General features: G+C 46.9%; 1 protein-coding gene across 6 annotated transcripts in view; it reads left to right on the top strand.

Moving 5' to 3' along the window:
- Nucleotides 1-12,073, top strand: part of NDRG4 (NDRG family member 4) — a 48,467-nt gene extending 36,394 nt beyond the window's left edge. For 4 of the 6 annotated variants that reach the window (XM_040329272.1, XM_040329275.1, XM_040329271.1 and 1 more), the window contains 8 exons: nucleotides 2,086-2,189; nucleotides 2,325-2,381; nucleotides 3,518-3,569; nucleotides 5,549-5,596; nucleotides 8,142-8,177; nucleotides 8,381-8,432; nucleotides 9,998-10,036; nucleotides 10,717-12,073. In XM_040329272.1, the coding sequence (XP_040185206.1) occupies nucleotides 2,086-2,189; nucleotides 2,325-2,381; nucleotides 3,518-3,569; nucleotides 5,549-5,596; nucleotides 8,142-8,177; nucleotides 8,381-8,432; nucleotides 9,998-10,036; nucleotides 10,717-10,871 (543 nt within the window). In that variant the 3' untranslated portion in view covers nucleotides 10,872-12,073. The remainder of the gene's footprint in view (nucleotides 1-2,085; nucleotides 2,190-2,324; nucleotides 2,382-3,517; nucleotides 3,570-5,548; nucleotides 5,597-8,141; nucleotides 8,178-8,380; nucleotides 8,433-9,997; nucleotides 10,037-10,716) is intronic. The other 2 variants (XM_040329273.1, XM_040329277.1) reach the window with 1 other exon arrangement.
- Nucleotides 12,074-21,804: the final 9,731 nt, after the last annotated feature.

Raw genomic sequence — 21,804 nt, 5'->3', positions numbered from 1 at the left:
CATACAACATTATGTACTGTGCCAGGTTTAAAAAATGACTCCTAGACATGCAAGGACACCACTGTCAGTGAGGGTAACATGGCTTACTGCTACCTGCTGGTGTGGTGATGATAATAGAATTCCTGTGGTGATGGTTACTGTGATGGACCACCTGGCACCCGCCTGGTTGCTTCTGCCAAAGTGCATCTTCCTCCACTCTGAAACCAGGAACTATGTTTTATATTTGAGAATTGCACTCAAGAACTAGACCACAGTAGCTTGGGTCTAAACAGGAACTCTTTATTTAAGTTCACATGGATATTATACCACACAAATTCAGATAAGAGCTTGATCACATTATCCTAAACAATGCAAACTTTAAACCGTGAAATTACATAGTTAGTCAGGTTGAAAAAAGACACAAGTCCATCCAGTTCAACCACAAAAAAATAAACAAACAAAATAAAAAACACAGTACAATCCCATACTCCCAACTCCATACCCACAGTTGATCCAGAGGAAGGCAAAAAACCCCAGCAGAGCATGATCCAATTTGCTACAGCAGGGGAAACAATTCCTTCCTGATCCCCCGAGAGGCATTTGAATTTACCCTGGATCAACTTTACCTACAAATCTACTGATACGCCAGCCTAAGGCCCCGTACACACGATAGAATCCATCCGCAGATAAATCCCAGCAAATGGGTTTCTGCGGATAGATCCTATGGTGTGTACACGCCAGCGGATCTGTTTCCGCGGAGAAATCTCCTCTGGGATGGATTCCAGCAGATCGGATATTTGCTGTGATGCACAACAAATCCATCTGCTGGAATCCATTCCAACGGATGGATCCGCTCGTCTGTACAGACTTACCGGATCCATTCGTCCAAAGGGATTCCCCGCACGCGTCGTAATGATTTGACGCATGCGTGGAATTCCTTATATGAATCACACGTCATCGCCAGAGGATTTCCGCGCGGATTTCAATGCGATGGTGTGTACACTCCATCGCATCGAAATCTGCGGAAATCTTTGAGAGGATTTATCCGTGGAAACGGTCCGCTGGACCGTATCCGCGGATAAATCCTCTCGTGTGTATGGGGCCTAAGTCTTTCTGAATCCACCTATTAGTCTACTTCCCTCCATCTAAAAGATTTCATATAGGTCACATTAAGAGTAGAAAAAGTTCTGAAATAATTTATCTTTGTCTCATTTTTTTACATCACAGTAACCTGACATTTTAACAGGGGTGTGTAGACTTTTTTTATCAATTGTAGTTTCTGCAAGGAGTTATGCCGCGTACACACGATAATTTTTCGGCATGAAAAAAACGTTGTTTTTAAAAAATGTCATTTAAAACGATGGTGTGTGGGCTTCACGTCATTTTTCAGGTTCTGAAAAACGACAAAAAAAAAATTCGAACATGCTGCATTTTTTAACGACGTTTTAAACTATGTCGTATTTCGGGTTGTAAAAAATGGTCGTGTGTGGGCTAAAATGATGTTAAAACCCCGCGCATGCTCAGAAGCAAGTTATGAGACGGGAGCGTTCGTTCTGGTATAACTACCATTCATAATGGAGTAAGCACATTCATCACGCTGTAACAGACAGAAAAGCGTGAATCGTCTTTTACCAACACAGAATCAGCTAAAGCAGCCCCAAGGGTGGCGTCATCCGCATGGAACTTCCCCTTTAGAGTGCCGTCGTACGTGTTGTACGTCCCCGCGCTTTGCTAGAGCATTTTTTTAAATAGATGGTGTGTGGGCAACGTCGTTTTAATGATGAAGTTGGAAAAAAGTTGTTTTTTTTTCATGCCAAAAAACGATCGTGTGTACGCGGCATTATAGTTCTGCTCTATGCTGCCAACAGCTGGCTTGTGATTCAACAAGATCCATATATTGCTTCCAGTGTCGCTCGTAGTTGTAGCTCTGCAGTGTAGCATAGCGCAGCATAGGTGTCTTTTATGTGTCGATATATAGCTATTAATAACGCTGCACTGTAATATCGCAATGCAGCTACAAAATGGATCGTTCTGGTACTAGCACCATAGCAGTTCCAGGGCGGACATCGCTGACCCTTGGAGTTAACATTCTGTATCCCCCCCCAGGAGGAATTGATGAACAACACAGAGCTGGTGCAGAATTACCGCCAGCAGATCAGCAGCTGCGTCAACCAGAACAATCTGCAGCTTTTCTGGACCATGTACAACGGGTAGGTGCCATCTGTCTATTGCTGTGTGCATACCATCATATCTGAGATGTAATATGTATTCCACATGCTGTATGTTTTCACACATGACAAACGCTTCTATAGTGTCTCACAATGACATATCTTGTCACTCTGTAGCCGAAGAGATCTGGAGATGAACCGTCCAGGGACAGTACCGAACGCCAAGACTTTGAAGTAAGTGGCATTGTGAATGTACATGTGTTTCATGTGGCAGCTGTGTGGCATGCAGGAAACCTATCAGTATAGGAGCGCCCATGTAGCCTCACGTTACTGCCATACTGAAAGTCATATGTCATCAGTGCTCTGCAGTGGTCATGTGACCCGTGATGACATCTGCCAGTCTCTTCACCTTTCCCATGTCAGTGAATTGTACTGCCAGTTCTTCTCCATTGCCTTTTGTTATTATTTGTCATATGTGTCCTGTTACTGACATGTGCTTTTCCTGCTGCTTACTTCTCTCTGCTTTTGTCTTCCCCCCCCTTTATGCCTTCTGTCCATCATCTCCATCTCTGACCCCCTTCTCTCCAATGCCCCATCCCCCCCACATCTCTGGCCCCCTTCTCTCCAATACCCCATTCCTTACCCTTCACTCTCCCCATCCTCCCTCCAATCTCCCCATCTCTGACCCCCCTCCATCCTGCACTCTACTCTTATCTGACCTCCCATTCTACACTCTCCCCGTCCCTGACCCCCAATTCTTCCCTCCATCTCTGACCCCCCCCCCCCCCCCGTTCACTGCTCATCCCATCTTTGACCCACCCACCCAATCCTTAATTTTCTTAATTTCCTACACAATCTTCATCCTGAACTCTCCCAATCTCTGGCCCCCAATTCATCGTTCTTCCCATCTCTGACCCCCCATCCTCCACCCTCCTTATCTATGACCCCTCGTCCTCCACACTCCCCATCCCTGACCCCCCCCCCCCCCCCATCCTCCACACTCCCTAACTCTCACCCCTCATTTACTGCTCTCCTTATCCTTGCCCCCCCTCCTCCTTCACTCTCCCTAACTTTGACCCTTCATTCACCACTCTCCCCATCTCTGACCACCACATCTTTTTCTCATCATCCCCCCTACCCTCTGCCCCTTTCTCTTCCTTCCCTGACCTCTCTCTCTCTCTCTCTCTCTCTCTCTCTCTCTCTCTCTCTCTCTCTCTCTCTCTCTCTCTCTCTCTCTCTCTCTCTCTCTCTCTCTCTCTCTCTCTCTCCCCCTCCCTCCCTCCCTCTCTCTCTCTCTCTCTCTCTCTCTCTCTCTCTCTCTCTCTCTCTCTCTCTCTCTCTCTCTCTCTCTCTCTCTCTCTCTCTCTCAGGGCTCCGGTCATGCTGGTGGTTGGAGATAATTCCCCAGCTGAAGACAGTGTGGTCAGTTCTGTATTCTTCTATCATCTGATAATTCTTCTATCTGGTACTACATCTGCATGCCCATAGACGTAGGATTAGATTGTATCATTACACTTGTGTCTCTGCTCATACACCGAATGATCCAGCAGATTACAGCAGCAGGTAGGCCTATGTGTAGGGTTGAAGTCCACTGTCCGCTGATGTCACAGAGTCAGTCCAGGCTCGGAAAAAATCACGACAATGAAGTCAGGATCTGCCCACATGCCTGGACCGGCACCTGGCTCAGCCTCTCAGCGTGCCTGAGCTGGCCGCTCCCGCCCCCTCCACAGCCCAGCGCTTCAGTAAGTGGGCGGGGGAAGAGCAGAGAGCTGGAGACTGACTGTCACCAGCTCTCTGATCACGGAGCTCTGAGAACCGAGCAATCAGTGGTCTTTGATCGCTCCGTTCTCAGTCTTAGAGCCAGGGGGGACTTATGCGGCACCGGACGGATGCTGCATCCACCTAGGTAAGTATAGGGCTAGATTCACATAGATCAGCGGATCTTTAGATCCGTGTGTCTATGTGATTTAAGATCCGCTGCCACAAGTTTGAGAGGCAAGTGGGTAATTCACAAACCACTTACCTCCAAACTTGCGGCGGTGGATCGTAAAACCCCCGGCGGAATTCAAATTCCGTGGCTAGGGGGAGTGTACTATTTAAATCAGGCGCGTCCCTGCGCTGATTTAAATGAGCATGCGCCGTCCGCGAAATTTCCCGGCATGCATTGCTCCCACTGACGTCGCTAGGACGTCAGTGGTTTCGGCATGAGCGTAACTTGTGGCGCGCAGGTTTCTGAATCGGCGTACGCAAACGACGTAAAAAAAAAACAAATTGATCGCGGGAACGACGGCTATACTTAACATTGGCTGCGCCTCATAGAAGCAGGGGTAAGTATACGCCGGGCAAAACCGCTACGGAAACGTCGTAACAACACTGCGTCGGGTCCGCATACGTTCGTGAATTTGCGTATCTCGCTGATTTACATATTTCTCAGCGTAAATCAGCGAGAACGCCCCCCGTGCCATTTTTAAATTGCAGGTAAGATCCGACGGTGTAACACAGTTACACCTGTCGGATCTTAGGCATATCTATGCGTAACTGATTCTATGAATCAGGCGCATAGATACGACCAGCCTAACTCTGAGATACGACGGTGTATCAGGAGATACACCATCGTATCGCTCTCTGAATCTGGCCCATAATCTTTAAAAAATAAAAAAAGGCCAACTGCTTTTTTTAAAGCTGGCCATAGACGGTTCAAATCTCGGCTGTTCAGCAGGAATGGGCCAAGATTTTAACCATGTATGGGCAGGCTGAATGTACCCAAGTTAATGGGTATAACACGGGAGGAATTCCCCCCATCAACACTGACTGTATTGATGTGGGAATCAAGAAAATCTCTCCGTCTATGGATAAACTTAACTATAGATTACCATGTGATTTGGTTAGACCCAATATAGTGTAGGTTACTAGATCCCTAGTGACTGATCAGACCTATTGTGTAATAGATTACTAGATCCCTAGTACATGATTAGACCCATTGTGTAATCAGTTACGAGATTTATAGAGATTGGTCAGACAATCTACTGTGTAGTAGATTACAAGATCCTCAGTGATAAATCACACCGTGGGTATAGTGGTTTATTAGAGTAGGCTGTATGTGCTATATCTGGATCAGATGAATGCAGAAACATAAATCATAGAGTATTGCTATTTGTGGAGTCTGTGCACCCTCCACATAATGAGAAGCATTGTTTGAATGATGGTTGTCACGGTCTGTTGTGGGGATGTTACATCATGATGCCGGCTCATCTGTGTTGGCTGCATGTCCCTACCTTATTGAATGCTGATGTCCTGCACCCCAGTGTTCCTGGCTTCATCCCAGTGTCTGCTGCCATAGAAATGTTCTCTTTATAGATATTATTGATGGGGAGATCTTACTGTGTGTTTTTCTCTAACAGGTTGAATGTAATTCTAAACTTGATCCAACAAACACAACATTCCTGAAGGTGACTGAAACTGTTTCTCTCATACAATTGTGGGAACTCCTGAAGTAGTTTAACCCTGTTCTTGCTTCGTCTTTCTTTGCAGCCTCTGACCCCTCAATAATATCCAACCTTCCCACCCCTGCCTTTCCCTATAGACTGCTCCAACTATCCCAACTTCATCCTTGCCCTCAGCATTACCCACCTCCAGTCTCCCTAACCTCACACCTTCCCCATAGCCTTCAATCTTTCATCATTACCCTCTTTCAACCGTCTTAACTTAACCCTTCCCAATGGCCTCTAGCGCCTCAGTGTCGCCCTCCAACCATCCTAACCTTCCCCATTCTCATAGCCTCCAATCTCTCAGCATTACCCTCCTCCAACCATGCTAATCTCATCCCTTCCCTATAGCCTACAGTGCATATGTATCACCTTCTTTAAACCATCTTAACCTCACATCTTCCCCATAGCCTTCAATAATTCAGGATTGCCCTCTCCAACTATACTACTCTTCCCCCTTCCCCATAGCCTCCATTCTTTCATCCTTACCCTCCTTCGACCATCCTAACCCTATCACTTCCCAATAGTCTCTGGTGCCTCAGTGTCACACTCGAATCATCATAGCCTTCCCCATTCGCATAGCCTCCAACCATGGTAATCTCATCCCTTCCCCATAGCCTACAGTGCATCTGTATCGCCTTCTTCAAACCATCCCAACCTCACCCTTTCCCCATAACCCACAGTGCCTCTGTATCATCCTAACCTCACCCCTTCCCCATAGCCTTTAATACTTAGCATTATCCTCTCAAACCATACTAATCTCACCCCTTCTCCTAAGCCTATAGTTTCTCATCATTACTCTAATTCAACTGTTCAAACCTTATTCCTTCCCGAAAGCCTCCGGTGCCTCACCCAGCCTTGCCTCATTCTCATAGCCTCCAATCTCTTAGAATTACCCTCCTCTAATCATACTAATCTCACCCCTTCCCCATTGCCTACAGTGCCTCAGTATCAACCTCCTCCAACCATGCTAATTTCACTCCTTCCCCATAGCCTCCAATCTCACAGCATTACCTTCCTCCAACCACCCTAACCTCATCCCTTCCCCATAGCCTCATGTGTCACAGTGTCACCCTCCTCCAGACATCCTAAAATTTCCCTATTCCCATAGCCTCCAATCTCTCAGCATTACCCTCCTCCTCCTCCTACCATACTAATATCACCACTTCCCCTTAACCTACAGTGCATCAGTATCACCCTGCTTCAGTTATCCTAACCTTGCTCCATTCTCATAGCCTCAAATGCCTCAGCATTAACCTACTATGACCTTGCCAACCCGCAGCTTCAATTCCCTCCAACACTATTAACCACTTCCCTTCCCCATAGCCTCCAGTCCCTCAGTATCACCCCCTCCAACAATCCTAACTTTGTTGCTTCCCATAGCCTCCAAATTTTTAGCATTACCCCTATTTCAACCTTACCAACCTCATCCCCACCCACGACACCACCCTTCTCCATCCTGCCCATCTCTGCCCTTTCCTATAGCCTCCAATTCCTTGGTATAACCCTTCTTCACCCATCCCAACCTTCACTATCACCCTCCTCCTTTCTTTCCACCTCCATCCTCCGGAATAACCTCCAATATCCCTCAGTATCACCCTTCTCCAGCTGTTCCAACCTTCAGTGTCGCCTTTCTCTAAACTTTCCACCTCTGCCCTCTCGTATAGTTTCCAATCTCTCAGTATCACCCTCCTTCAACCATCCCAACCTTCAGTATAACCCTTCTCCAATCTCTCATGTAGCCTCTAATCCCTCAGTATAACCTTCCTCCAAACTTTAGTATCAACCTCTACCAACTTTTTCACTTCTGTCCTTACCAATAGCCTCTAATTCCTCAGTATCACCTTCCTCCAACCATCCCAACCCTCAGTATCACCCTCCACCAGCCTTTCTATCCTCACCTTCTCCATCACCTCCAATCCCTCATTGCAAATCTCCAACCGTCCTATTCGCATCGCAATCCACAGTGTGACCGTCTTCTAACCATTCCACCCCCACCGTTCCCTATAGCTTCCATTTCACAGTATCAGCCCACTCAAACCTTTTCAACCTCATTCGACCTCTTGGCCTCACCCTCCTCCTACCTTTCACCCCCACCCTTACCCATGGCTTCCAATCCCTCAGTACCCACCCTTACCCATGGCTTCCAATCCCTCAGTATCTGGCTCCCCCAACCATCTTTCCCACCAGCTTCTTCTCCATAGCCTCCATTTACTGTGCACCATCCTCCTACAATTAACCCAGTGCCTTCTGTAGAATTTTCAGCCCCTCATCTCATCCTTCTTCCTGATTGGTATGACCATTCTGGGTTCTCCTCAGTGTTGTTCTGCTTCTGTTTTACCACAATAGCAGCAGGTGAGGCGAGCTGAGGATGGGATTTTTTGGTTCCTCATTTTGGGGAGTGGTGTCTATTCATCACTTTTTTTACCAATATTTTATTTTTCATCTGAGCTGCATTTTTTACGTAAACATATTTATTCACTAGCTGCCCTTTCTTCTGCCCCCACAGATGGCCGATTCTGGTGGACTTCCTCAAGTGACACAGGTAACACCAACTATTTCTATATATTATTCAGTAACCCTATGTCTATGAATAAACATTCATATTTAGACTCTCATGGGAGATCGTTAGACAAAGGGAATCGTATGAGACAAAAAGGAGATTGTGGGAGGGGGTCATTGGTTTGTTGAGGGTCTTGAGATGTTGCTAATATGAAGTGTAATTGCATAATGCCTTCTCTTGCACAGCCTGGAAAACTGACAGAAGCCTTTAAATATTTCCTCCAAGGAATGGGATATAGTAAGTATAGTTTGCCTGGATCATGTTGAGGTATCATAGATCATATGGAGAGTGCTCAATGGCTGGTATCCAATGTTGTGTGCCTGATGGCGGGTATCAAGTGGTGTGTCTGAAGGCTCGATAACAGGTATTCAACAGTAAATGTCCGATGGCAGGTATCAAATAGTGTGTGTGTGCTTGATGGTCGTATACAATGGTGTATCCCTGATAGATGGTATCTAGTGGTTAATCCCTGATGGTGGTTATCCAATGGGGAGTGCCTGATTGTGAGTAACCAATGGTGACTGCCTAAGTTAGTCCCTAATGCTGGGTATCCAATGGTGGATGCCTGATGGCAGGTATCCAATCCAAGAGTGGGTGCTTGATGGCGGGTATCCAATGGTGAGTGCAGGGCCGATTCACCCTATAGGCTTACTATGCAAGCCGCTTAGGGCTCCACAAAGCTGTGGAGGGCCCCCCAAATAACTGGAGGCCCCGCCTGGTGAGAAGTAATTTTTGGCCCCTCACCCTGCTTCTCAACTGGCTGGCTGCATGGGAGAAGAGGTAAGAAGTTCGCACCCCCAGCTTCTCACTTTAATGTAAGATGTAATTTCCGACAGCAGCAGAACGCCCCCTCCCCCCGCATCTCATTTTCGGTAGCCCCCCCCCCGCTTCTCAACTCAATATGACATGTCATTTTGCCTAAGGCCCCAGAGAGGTCAGGATTGGCACTGGGTGAGTGCCTGATAGCTGGTATCCAGTGGGTAGTGCCTAGTGGTGGGTATCCAATGGTGTGTGCCTGATGGTGGGTATGTAATGGTAAATCCCTGATGATCAGTATCCAGTGGTGTGTGTCTGATATGGTGAGTGCCTGATGACCTGTATCCTATGTTGGGTGCCTGATGGCAAGCATTCAGTGGTAAGTCCCTGGTGGTGGGTATTCAATGGTGTGTGCCTGATAGTGGGTATCTGAGGACGAATGTCTGATGGCAGGTATCCAGTGGTATGTGCCAGGTGAAGGGTACCTATTGGAGTGTTCCCACTGGCAGTTATCCAGTGCTGAATGCCTTAAGGCAGGGATTCAATGGTGTGTGCCTGATGGCAGGGGGTATCCAATGGTGTGTGTCTGATGGTGGATGGTATTCAGTGATGTGTGGCTGGTGGTGGGTATCCAATGGTGTGTGCATAATGGTGAGTATCCAATGGTCTTCGCCATTTGTCTGTTGGTTATTTTGTTTGGTTGTGTGTCTGGTAGTTGTGGGTACACCTTTTGGTAATTGTGTTACAATGTGTGTGTGTGTCCAGTCTTCACAACCACCATCACATTCTTAAGTGGAAACGTCTACCACAGTCCCTTTTTAGTGTGTGACATTGGTTGTGTGTCGCACTATTCATCCCTCGGTCCTATCGCTGTGTCTGCCTCCCACCATGTATATGTCTTTGCTCGCCCTGTGCGCAGTGTACCATGTCTGTCTCTCAGAATATTTGTATCTAATGTGTTAATGTGACATTTCTGTGTCTCCTCCACCTCTCCTCATAACTGCCCTGTGTGCGCCCCTCTCTCCCTCCTCGTCTTTCTCCCTCAGTTGCTTCCCTGAAGGATCGGAGACAGAGTGCCAGTGCAGGTACCCAATGTTCCCCTCCCCTGCTCTGCTATCAGATTTGCTGTCAATGCTGCATGTTCCCAGTGCTGTAGCTCACCCCAACCCCATGACTGCTGTGCCTACCTCCCTCATAGAGGGTGCTGTAACTCCAGCTTACCCCTCTGAGTCCCAGTACTACCAGGGAGCAGCTCTTCCTAATGGGCTCCTCTCTCTCAAATTTGAGACTCTGAGTTACTGAGGACCCCTCTGAATTACCCCAGACTCTGGCAGCTATGGCACATCTGCCCCTACCTCTGTCATCACTACATGCAGCTGCCACTGTCTCAGTGGAAATGGGTACTCTTTGCCTGCTTTCTAGAACATCAATTTCAAAGTAATAGGGCTTTCACCAGTCTCCTGTCTTGGTGTTAAATCTTGGGGTGGGGAAGCCCATGGCATTCCTTTTTCCAGGGGGCCCATGGCATTCCTTCCTCCAGGGGGCATATTATTCTGGCTAGCATGTCCTGGTTGGCAGGTTCCTGTAGAACCTCAGGCTGCTGCTACCCTACTGCATGAAAGGGTTAAATCTCGGCCATGTTCCAGGTCTTATATGTTAGGGTGTTAACCATTTAGTTGCTACTGGAGCTCCTGTTATGCAGCCAGTGTTGATCTGTAGCTTTTCTAGTAACATGTATCCTCTTCTCCCTTCTCTATGCCTTCAGTGCCCTCCGCCAGCATGACCCGACTCGCCCGTTCTCGCACAGCTTCTCTCACCAGCGCCAGTTCTGTGGATGGAGGACGCCCACGGCCCTGCACCCAGTCAGAAAGCAGCGAGGGGATTGGGCAGATCAATCACACCATGGAAGTGTCCTGCTGAAGAGTTGCAACCAGCACCTTCTCCCCCAAGTCCCCCTCTTCCCCATTCATTACCCATCTCTTCTTTGCAAGTTCTGCTTCCTGCACCCCTCCCCCTCTAAACAGCGTCTGGCGTTTCTTGGGGATCCAAAAACCTGGGTGACAGTAGTTCATCTGGTGTGTTGTCTCTTAGTTCCCCTTGTGATTGGAATTAACAGGGGTAAGAGCAGATAGGCGTGGGGGTAAGTGGTGGATGAGATTTATATAGAGGGAAAGATGTGGTAGTCATCCCATGCTGCAGAAGACTGACTCTTCTCTGTAGAGGTGTAGAATTAGGGCAGAATATTGGTGGTTTTGGTGAGATTAATTTTAAGCCCATGGACAGAGATTGCTGGGTGAGGTGGAAGTAAACTGGAGATCTGTTTATGGCACGTAAACATTGCGACCATACATTTTATACTTGATGGTTCGGATCTACAGGTCACAATACGATACTGTTGAATTGAGACCTGATGTTTTCCAGATAAAAACGGTAAAGCTGGGATTTATGCATTTTAAGAGAAGATCCAGAGATGTCCATGTATAGCACAGATCAGGAACATGCCCAGAAGCTGGGATTGGGAGATCTTTAGAAGAGAACAGAAAGTGGAGATCTGTTGATGATAATCTAGAGCTGGGATCTGGAAATCGTCAGATAACACCATGAATGGGTGGTTTCACAGTCTTCAATGGACAGGGTTGTCAGTAGGTAAGGTAGACTCTACAAGTCCAATGTGTTGAAGGACATAGTTGGGGAGGTTGGGTGTATCTGGCAACTCAGAAGTTAATATTGATTGTAGAATTCTGGTATGAGATTTGTTGTGGTGGGTGAGAAACATGTGGACAGTTAGGGGTTATCTTTGCGTAGATTTGAACATTTTCCTTATTTTTAGCGGTGTCCTGTCTCCCCTGTCCCCTTATCTTGATGTCTCTTCCCCATCCATCACCTGCGTGTCCTGCCGATCTAGACATTATTCTACGTTCTAGGCGTATTCACTCCTCTTCCTCTCCTCTGACCGTTCCCAGATCCTGTCTGTGTGTGCAGTGACTCTGTACTCATATATGTCTATTGTGGTGGTGAATGCTTCTAGTTGCATTAAGCCATCAGTACAAATAACTCCATGTTAGTAATGGAAAAAATTCAAGAAATCTCAATAAAAGTCTGAAATCTGCACATTTTCTTTATTCCTGCTCAGGCATTTCTCTTTTCTTTGTCTCAATTTTTTTAAATAGTGGGGACGGGGGACAGGATAGACAGGGGGGGGGGGATTTGGACCACCACCACTAGGCTTCACTATTAGTACCCAGATGACCACTACCATTAGGCGGTAACCTTTAAAAAGTGTATTTTTTTCAATAAAAATAACAAACATGTTCTACTTACCTGCTCTGTTGCAGTGGATTTGCACAGAGCAGCCCAGATCCTCCTCTTCTTGGGTGCCTCTTCTGTGCTCCTGGCCCCTCCCTCTTGTTGAGTGCCCCCGCAGCAAGCAGTTTGCTATTGGGGCACCCGAGCCGAATCACACTGTATCACTGTATCCATTTAGACACGGAGCTGTGGCCCCCTTTCTCTTGATTGGCTGACTGACTTTGACAGCAGCGGCACCAATGGCGCCGCTGCTGTGTCTCAGCCAATCAGGAGAGAGAGTGTTGGACAGCTAAGACACTCGTGGACAGAGATGGGGCTCAGGTAAGTATGAGGGGGGCTGCTGCACACAGAAGGTTTTTTTTTTAAATCTTAATGCATAGAACTCCTTTGAGATCGCCACTCTCTGGCTGTACCATTAGATCCTGGTATCTGTTCTCCAGGAACCAATGGTAAAGCATAAAGATGCTGGTCTCTGGAATCTAGCAGACAGGCCTAAAATTGGAGGCCTCCAAATCTAACGGTATGGAGATCTTGAGTATCTAAGGCCCCGTACACACGTCCGAGAAACTCGACGAGCAAAACACATTGTTTTGCTCGTCGAGTTCCTTGTGAAGCCGCCGAGGATCTCGGCGAGCCAAGTTTCCTCGTTGACTAACGAGGAAATAGAGAACATGTTCTCTATTTGGCTCGACTAAATCCTCGTCGGTTTCCTCGGCCGAAAGTGTACACATGACCGGGTTTCTCGGCAGAATGCGGCTCCGATCGAGTTTCTGGCTGAATTCTGCCGAGAAACTCGGTCGTGTGTACGGGGCCTAATGGATACACTTATTGATGGTGATCTCCAGGGGTTTTTCTGCTGAAAAATTGCATTTGATAAATGGCTGTGCAAATATTTCACATGGAAATTTAAATAGCCACCATTGTATTCTACAGGGCCTCTGCTTTCAGAAAATATATAATGTTTGGTTGTTTTAAGGAATTTTCGAGCTACAAACTATGATTTTAGCATGTGTATGAAAATATAAAAAATTGCCCCAGATGGCAAGTAGTTTAAGTAAAAAAAAGCCCTCTTTTGATTGGGGTTTGAGAAATGGCCCTCCTCAAACCTTGCGCTAACACCTGTAGGTAAATAAGGGAACCAGATATCTCCACACAAATATTGCAGCAAAGTCCAATTGAAGGGGCCCCTGAGGATGATGCTGCATCTGTCTTTGTGTCAAAGACCTAAATACGAGATCAGCGATTAGGAGGGGGGGAATCTTCCAACTGTTGTCCAACCAGACTGGAACAGAGCTTCTCACAGGAACTGTGGTGTGGCACTGGAACTCAGAATAAGCCTATTTACTCTGCACTTCAGTCCCTCACTAATAATTTCCTATCTGACATTCAACCAAACCTCTAATGCCGCGTACACACAATCATTTTTCGGCATGAAAAAAACGTTGTTTTTAAAAAATTTCATTTAAAATGATCGTGTGTGGGCTTCACATAATTTTTCGGGTTCTGAAAAACGACAAAAATAAATTTCGAACATGCTGCATTTTTTAACATGGTTTTTCGGGTTGTAAAAAATGATCGTGTGTGTGGGCTAAAACGACGTTAAAAACCCGCGCATTCTCAGAAGCAAGTTATGAGACGGGAGCGCTCATTCTGGTAAAACTAATATTCGTAATGGAGTAAGCACATTCATCACGCTGTAACAGACAGAAAAGCGCGAATCGTCTTTTACTAACACGGAATCAGCTAAAGCAGCCCCAAGGGTGGCGTCATCCGCATGGAACTTCCCCTTTATAGTGCCGTTGTACGTGTTGATCGTCACCGCGCTTTGCTAGAGCATTTTTTTAAAACGATGGTGTGTGGGCAACGTCGTTTTAATGATGAAGTTGGAAAAACTTTGTTTTTTCTACATGCTGAAAACTTCGTTTTTTTTTTCATGCCAAAAAATGATCGTGTGTACGCGGCATCGGTCTCTGATCTCGATGTGGCCACTGGAAGCCTTACCTGCTCTAGGCTATGCTGGTTATTAAGCCCTTAACTAAAGCTAGCTATAGAATCCTAGACCAGAAGGGACAGGATTAACTAAAATATCGGGAGCTGCATATAAACTATATTGCAATAAACAGATTTAACTACCAAAATACTTGGAGGGTGAACACTACACATACCGTAGCACAGACCTTGCTATCTGGCGCTGTGCATGTGAAATAATAAGGACAGGGCAGAGATACTATGTCACAGGGATTTACTGTATTTATCGCGGTGTAACGCGCTCCCGCGTATACCGCGCACCCCTAAGTTTGCCCCGAATCCTGTGGAAATTTTTTGTACTTACAGTTTTGGTGTCTTGCGCGGCGGCCTCGTCGGGTCCGGCGTTCGTCTGAGGCTTCGGGTGTCCTCTTCGTCGGGTCCGGCGTCCTTCTGCGGGCTTCAGGTGTCCTCTTCGTCTGGTCCGGCGTCCTTCTGCGGGCTTCGGGTGTCCTCTTCGTCGGGTCCGGCGTCCTCGCGTCCTCCCCGCTCGTTTCCCGCCCCGAGTTTTGAATACTGCGCCGACATATACAGAGCGCAGTACACTCGTGTATTGTGGGCAATGCTCGGCAACTCTCGCGCTGACGTGAGCGCGGAAGGAGCCGAGACTGCCCGACTATACCCGAGTGTACTGCGCTTGGTAAATGTCGGCGCAGTATTCAAAACTCGGCGCGGGAAAGCGGGTATCGGCGTATACCGCGCACCCACGATTTTGCCCTGATTTTCAGGGCAAAAAAGTGCGCGTATACGCCGATAAATACGGTAGATATATACACTTAGCAGCTGCAGTTAAACTATTAGACAGGGGTGTCAAACTCCATTTCATTGTGGGCTGCATCAGCATTATGACTGCCCTCAAAAGGGCCGGTTGTATCTGTAAGATTAGATGTCCAGCGCAGTTACATTAGATATCAAGAGCCACCCCACCATCAAAAGTTGAGTCCACCACTCTCCCTTACATCACAGTGCACCCTCTTTCCTTATGCTGCTGCTGGGAAGAAGCTGGATGCATTGCTTGAAAGCAGAATGTAAGGGGTCCGGAGTAGGACCAGAGGAGGGCTGGAGCTCTCCTGCAGTTGCAGGAGCGGTGCGAGGACCACATGAAATGGCCTGGAGGGCCAGATTCGGCCCGTGGGCCTTGTGTTTGACACCTGTGTATTAGATTATAAGAATACTTGCATATTGGTCCCTTCTGACTTGTGGCTTAGCAGCATGCACAGGACATGTGGCAGAGACCTTCCCACTTTATCCTTCCAGGGTTTTAAAGCCAACAACCCAGGGACAGCAAGTGCATACATAATATATTTGCAGGTGTTCTGTCAGATCAGCTAACAGAAGTGACGTTCCGTCAGCTGACTTGCCAAAAACACTTATTGCACATGCGTTGCACCGCTAACAGGTTTGCTAATCTGAAAGAACACCTGCGGTCAGAAGGCGGCAGCGGACATCTAGTCACACCCAGCCAAGTCTTGAATTTCAGATGCATTATAGCAATAAAGTGACCATATATGCTTATATACAGTATTTTGAAACACGATAACCTGTTTTGATGTTTTGTTTTGAAAGCCTGCAGTCAGAACGTGGCGACGGCCATCTTGGTACACTCCACACTGCTCAGCGCCTGTCTGATTGTTGGACGCTGCAATGTGCATGCGCTAACGGTGAAACACACGTGCAGTATTAGGTAGATTCAGTAAGAGTTAGGCCGGCTTAGTAGATAAGCCGACCTAACTCAGAATCTACGCCGACTTATGTTTAAGTGTATTCTCAATCAGAGATACGCTTAAACATATCTAGGATACGACGGCTTGCGCCGTCCTATCTTAGGTTGCAATATTGAGGCTGGCCGCTAGGTGGCACTTCCATTGCGGTCGGCGTAGAATATGTAAATTACTAGGTATGCCGATTCACGAACGTACGCCCGGCCGCGGCAGTACATTTACGCCGTTTCCGTAAGGCATTATCAGGCCTAAAGTTATTCCATCTCATAGGTGGAATAGTAATGTTAAAGTATGGCCGCCGTTCCCGCTTCGAGATTCGAAATTTTTACGTTGTTTGCGTAAGTCGTCCGCGAATAGCGATTTACGTCCACGTCGAAATCAATAGGCCCGTGCGGCGTACTTAGCCGCAATGCACACTGGGAAATGTAGGCGCCCGGCGCATGCGCAGTTTCAAAAAAACGTCAATCACGTCGGGTCAAAGCATATTAACATAAAACACGCCCCCCTCAGCCGAATTTGAATTAGGCGCGATTGCGCCCACCGCATTTACGCTACGCCGCCCTAAGTAAGGAGGCAAGTACTTTGAGAATACAGTACTTGCCTCTCTGACTTAAGGCGGCGTAGTGTAAACACGCTAGGCTACGCCGCCTTATAGTTGCGCGCCCCTACCTGAATCTACCTATATGTATTTTGGGGAAGTCAGCTGATGGAACGTCCCTACCATTAGCTGATCTGACAGGTTTGCTAATCTGACACCGGCATTTACTAATTTAGACAGTAGAGGAGATTTAGCCACTTGTCCAGCATGCCATTTATGTACTTTGGTAGACATGTGGTAAAGCAGGTGTGCCCAACCCGTGGCCCGCGTAGCACTCTGATGTGGCCCGCGACCACAAACCAAGGAAGCACATGTCCATGCTCTAGGATGGCGGATCGGCAAGCCCAGATCGAGATCAACGGGTTTCCGAGCTACAACTACGGCTTCTGCCGAACCGCTTCAGCGCCATAATTTTATTGTCACTCCGATGTAACCAATAAACTACACTTCAAGGATTTCAGTGTTGCCGACTCTTTCTACTGTTTATAACGGGTTTCCGACCTGCCAGCCCAAAGCATCAGAGTGCATCGAGCCGGCGCCAGCAGCAAAGGAAGCAGGCAGCCACAGAGGGTGCAGGACCTGCATAAGCCGATGCTCACTCTGTAGTGCCGGCTCCTGTCCCAGGGAGAGTAATACCAAGTGCACTTCGCCTGGGACCTTTCTAGCAGCCTGAAAAGGGGTGCCAGCAGAAGCTTGAATAGGAAAAGGAGGTCAGTGTATTAAACAACACATATCTGGCTTGGACATGTTTATCATATGTTATGTTATGTTATGTTTATCATAATATGAGGTGATCCACAGTATAAAAAGTGAGAAATCGCAGGCTGGATTCTGTGATGATATAGACACTTGGCCCTATGTTAACTAGATTGGATCTTGACCTGTCTTATGATCCAGTTGTTGTACCGGCAACTTTGCCTGTCCCTCCTAGTGCTGCCCCTTTATAATGCTATGTGTCCTTTTATGTTTTTTTTTTTTTTCTTTCATTGTCCTTTTATTTTGTTTTTCATTTGCCTGGAAAATGTTGAAAATTCAATAAAATTTAAGGTTTAAAAAAAAAAAGTGAGAAATCCACCCCTCCCCCACATAACACATCTTGGTAATATACAATGACCTGTGGATCACCTCATATTATGATTAACATAACATATGATAAACATGTCCAAGCTAGATATGTATATAATCTGTCACTCAAAGCAAGGAGAGAGGCTTTCGGACTTTTAATTTAGACAGGGTTTTATCTGAAAGTCTGTTAATTTTCACTGAATAAAAGAGGATTGCTCAGAGCTGGATTAACTCTGTGTGGCAAGACTGGGCACAGATGATAGGAAATCTTATTCTCTACATTGTGACACCAAAAAAAAAATTGGGTTTACATCCACTTTAAAGTGAAACAATAAAAGTGAAATATTCCTTTACATTTTCGTACCTAGGGGGTGTCTATAGTATGGCTGTAAAATGGCACATTTTTCCCATGTTTAGAACAGTCCCTGTGCAAAATTACATTTCTAAAGGAAAATAAGTCATTTAAAACTACTGGCGGCTATAATGAATTGTCACCTGAATGATGCCACGGCATGGATACCCCTAACACTTGCTAAGGGTGACCTTCAAGCAGAACAGGCAAATTGGTGCCGTGCCGGAACACTGAACCTTCCCTGTGGCAGTGAATGCAGAATTGATGCAAGGCAGTGGTGTACCTACAGGGGTCAGAGGGGTTGCAATTGATACTCGGCCTCATGCTCCAAGGGTCCTGTGTGGCTCCCCTGTACTCCCGGATAGGAGGGGAGCTCGGTGGCATATAGAGGAACTGATGCCCTCCATTTTCCTCCTGCAGTCTCCCAAAGCTCACTTATCCTCCATCCTCTCCATTCAGCGGCTGCAGGAGGAAAATGGAGGGAATCGGTTCTTCTACATGCCGCCCCTTCTATCCAAGCCCTGCTGCCCCTTGACCCCTATGTGCTCTTCTCCCCCCCCCCCCCCCCCCAGCTACTGCAGGGGATGTCAGGATGGAGAGTGGGAGAAGGGGCCGGTAAATATGTCATTTACCGGCCCCTTCCCTTTCTGAATGGACAGAGTCAGTGATCGGTACTGATCACTGACTCTGTCTATTCATAATAGAATAATAGAAAACGGTTTATTTTGTATTCTTCAGTTTGTGAATGAACGGGAATCTCTGTACAGAGCTATTCTTGTCCATTCATTCCACGCAGCTGAGGCTGCAGAGATGAAGATTGGGGGCTGTATCCTCAATCTCCTTTCCCTGTCTCAAAGGTGGAACATCTGCTGACTTTAAAATTTTAACATCACTTTAAGTACACTATATTACCAAAAGTATTGGGACGCTTTCCAGGCACATGATCTTTTGGGCTGTGTTTCCACTATTGTAACCCCAAAGTCACGCGATTTTGCCGTGACTTGAAGCAATGCCTGTGTATGGACTATGGACCTCAAATCGCATCAAAGTGGAACAGTCTACTTTGAAGTCGCACAGATATGAACGGTACTCATTGAAAATCGTGGGGTACGACTTGTCATGCGACTTTTGAGTCCTAAGTCGCACAAGTGGAAACAGAGCCTAATGGCATCCCAGTCATGGGGCCAGATTCACGTATTTCCGCGTAACTTAGCGGCGGCGGAACGTATCACATTTACGTTACACCGCCGCAAGTTTTACGGGCAAGTGCTTGATTCACAAAGCACTTCCCTGTAAAGTTGCGGTGGCGTAGCGTAAATCCGCCCGGCGCAAGCCCGCCTAATTCAAATGGGGCGGGGACCATTTAAATTAGGTGCGTTCCCGACGTGCATTGCGTTAAATGACGTCGCAAGGACGTCCAGCGCCATACACGGACGACTTACGCGAACGACGTTAAATTTCAAATTTCGACGCGGGAACGACGGCCATACTTAACATTGGCTAGACCACCTAGAGGGCAGCTTTATCTTTACGCCGCGTATATCTACGGAAACGGCGTACATTTACCGCGACGGGCAAAGCATACGTTCGTGAATCTGCGTAACTAGTCATTTGCATATTCTACGCCGACCGCAATGGAATCGCCACCTAGCGGCCGGCCTAGAATTGCAGCCTAAGATCCAACGGTGTAAGTCACTTACACCTGTCGGATCTTAGGGAGATCTATGCGTAACCTGATTCTATGAATCAGGCACATAGATACGACCTTCGTATCTCAGAGATACGACGGCGTATCAGGAGATACGCCGTCGTATCTCTTTTATGAATCTGGCCCTTAGTCCGTAGGGTTCAATACTGAGTTGGCCCACCCTTTGCAGCTATAACAGCTTCAACTCAACTTAAACAAGGCTGTCTACAAGGTTTAGGAGTGTGTCTAGAAGTGCGTTTGTGAACTCAGGCACTGATGTTGGATTAGAAGGCCTGGCTCACAGTCTCTGCTCCAATTCATCCCAAAGGTGTTCTATTGGGTGTTGGGCAGGATAGGAGTCGGGAACAAGCAGAGGTTGGCATTGTGCAGGCAGTGAGGTACAAATATGATGGGAGGAGTGGCGTGCTGACGTCACTGCATTGTAAATCTGAGTGGACGGGTGTTCGCAAGCCCGCCGGCTTTTAAACCTTAATGTTTTTATCTCTAACTTCTTGTAAGTGCAACTTTTAATTTTAATAAAATTTGTAAAGTCACGATTTACACTATGGTAGCGCCTTTCTATTTTTGGGTAATGATTGGTTTCAGTCCATGACCATGGAATGATCGAGTCTCCCTGGCTACCTGCTGTTTGTACTTCACCATATCAAGTACCTTGAGCTGCACTTTCTAATTGGCCCGGCGGAGGAAGATGCTGCAGCGCCATCTCCAGAAGTGGAGAAAGGGTACCTGTCAAAAACAGGTACAAGGTTCCTGGAGGGGGGGACATAACAGAAATTCAATTTTTGGATAAAACTTTTAATCACTGATGTTTTTTAATTTGTTTAGCAAAAAAAAAAAAAGATTGAATTTTTTGATATAAAAAAATACATTGTTATAAAATTTTGCAAACGGGTCATTTTTTTTCCGCTGATGAGGCTGCACTGATTGGCACTAATAGGTGGAACTGATGGGCACTGATGAGGCTGCACTCATAGGTGGCACTGATAGGTGACTGGGTCACTGTTTTTTTTTTTGCTAAATTAACTAATAATAACACCAAAAATTTGGAAAAAAATAATAACTTTTTAAGGAGCTGCTGATTGTCTCTTTACCTCCAATCTGTGATCATCAGAACACTCCGCCTGTGATCATGTGATGGCGTCCCAGAACTATCTGTAGCGATCATTCAGCTATAGCACGGTCGGTAAGTGGCCAAATACCACTGAAAAAATATATAGGTTTAATTTTGTTACAATGTTGCATGACCGCGCGTGTGACAGCTGAAAAATGGCCCGAGCAAGAAGGGGCTGACATAGTCCGGTCTTGAAGTGGTTAAAAAGTAAGTACACTTTAAAGGACAGACTCCACCTAGACCTAAATATGGCCTTGTTCAGGTGTGTGGGGGGAGGGGGGGGTTCTAGGTTAGATGGGGGGGTGTCTTGGTTAATTTGGCTCAGGGAGGGGCTCTAGGTGAGATGAGTACAGAGGGGAGGAGTTCTAGGTTATATGAGATCAGGGCGGATTGGTTCTAGGTTAGATGACGGGAGGGGTTCTAGGTTAGGTGAGGTCCATGGGGAGGGGCTCCTATATTAGGGGAGGGGTTCTTGGTTAGATGAGCAGAGGGGTTCTATTTTAGAAGAGGGGAGAGGGTTCTTGGTTAGATTAGGTCATAGTGAGGGGTTATAGGTTAGATGGGAGGGGTTCTTTGTTAGATGAGGAAAGGGGTTCTAGGCTAGGGGAGGGGTTCTATTTTAGAAGAGGTCCAAGAGGAAGGGGTTCCTGGTTAAGAGAGGTTCCAGATTAGATGAGATCAAGGGCAGAGGTTGTAGGTTAGAGGGGAGGGGTTCTTTGTTAGATGAGGGGATGGATCTAGGTTGGATGGAGTCAAAGGGGAGGGGTTCTAGGTTAGATGAGGTCAGAGGAGTGGGGTTCTAGGTTGAATGAGGTCAGGGCGGAGGGATCCTAGGTTAGATGAGGTCAGGGCAAAGGAGTTCTTGGTTAGATGAGGGGAGGGGTTCTATTTTAGAAGAGGTCTGAGAGAGGTCTGAGGGGAGGGGGTTCCTGTTAGATGAGGTCAGGGGGAGAGGTTCTAGGTTAGA

Source organism: Rana temporaria, chromosome 11 (genome assembly GCF_905171775.1).
Source record: "Rana temporaria chromosome 11, aRanTem1.1, whole genome shotgun sequence".
Lineage (NCBI taxonomy): Eukaryota > Metazoa > Chordata > Amphibia > Anura > Ranidae > Rana > Rana temporaria.
The sequence above is the reverse complement of the archived record's forward strand: the minus strand, read 5'-3'. Positions and strand labels throughout refer to the sequence as shown.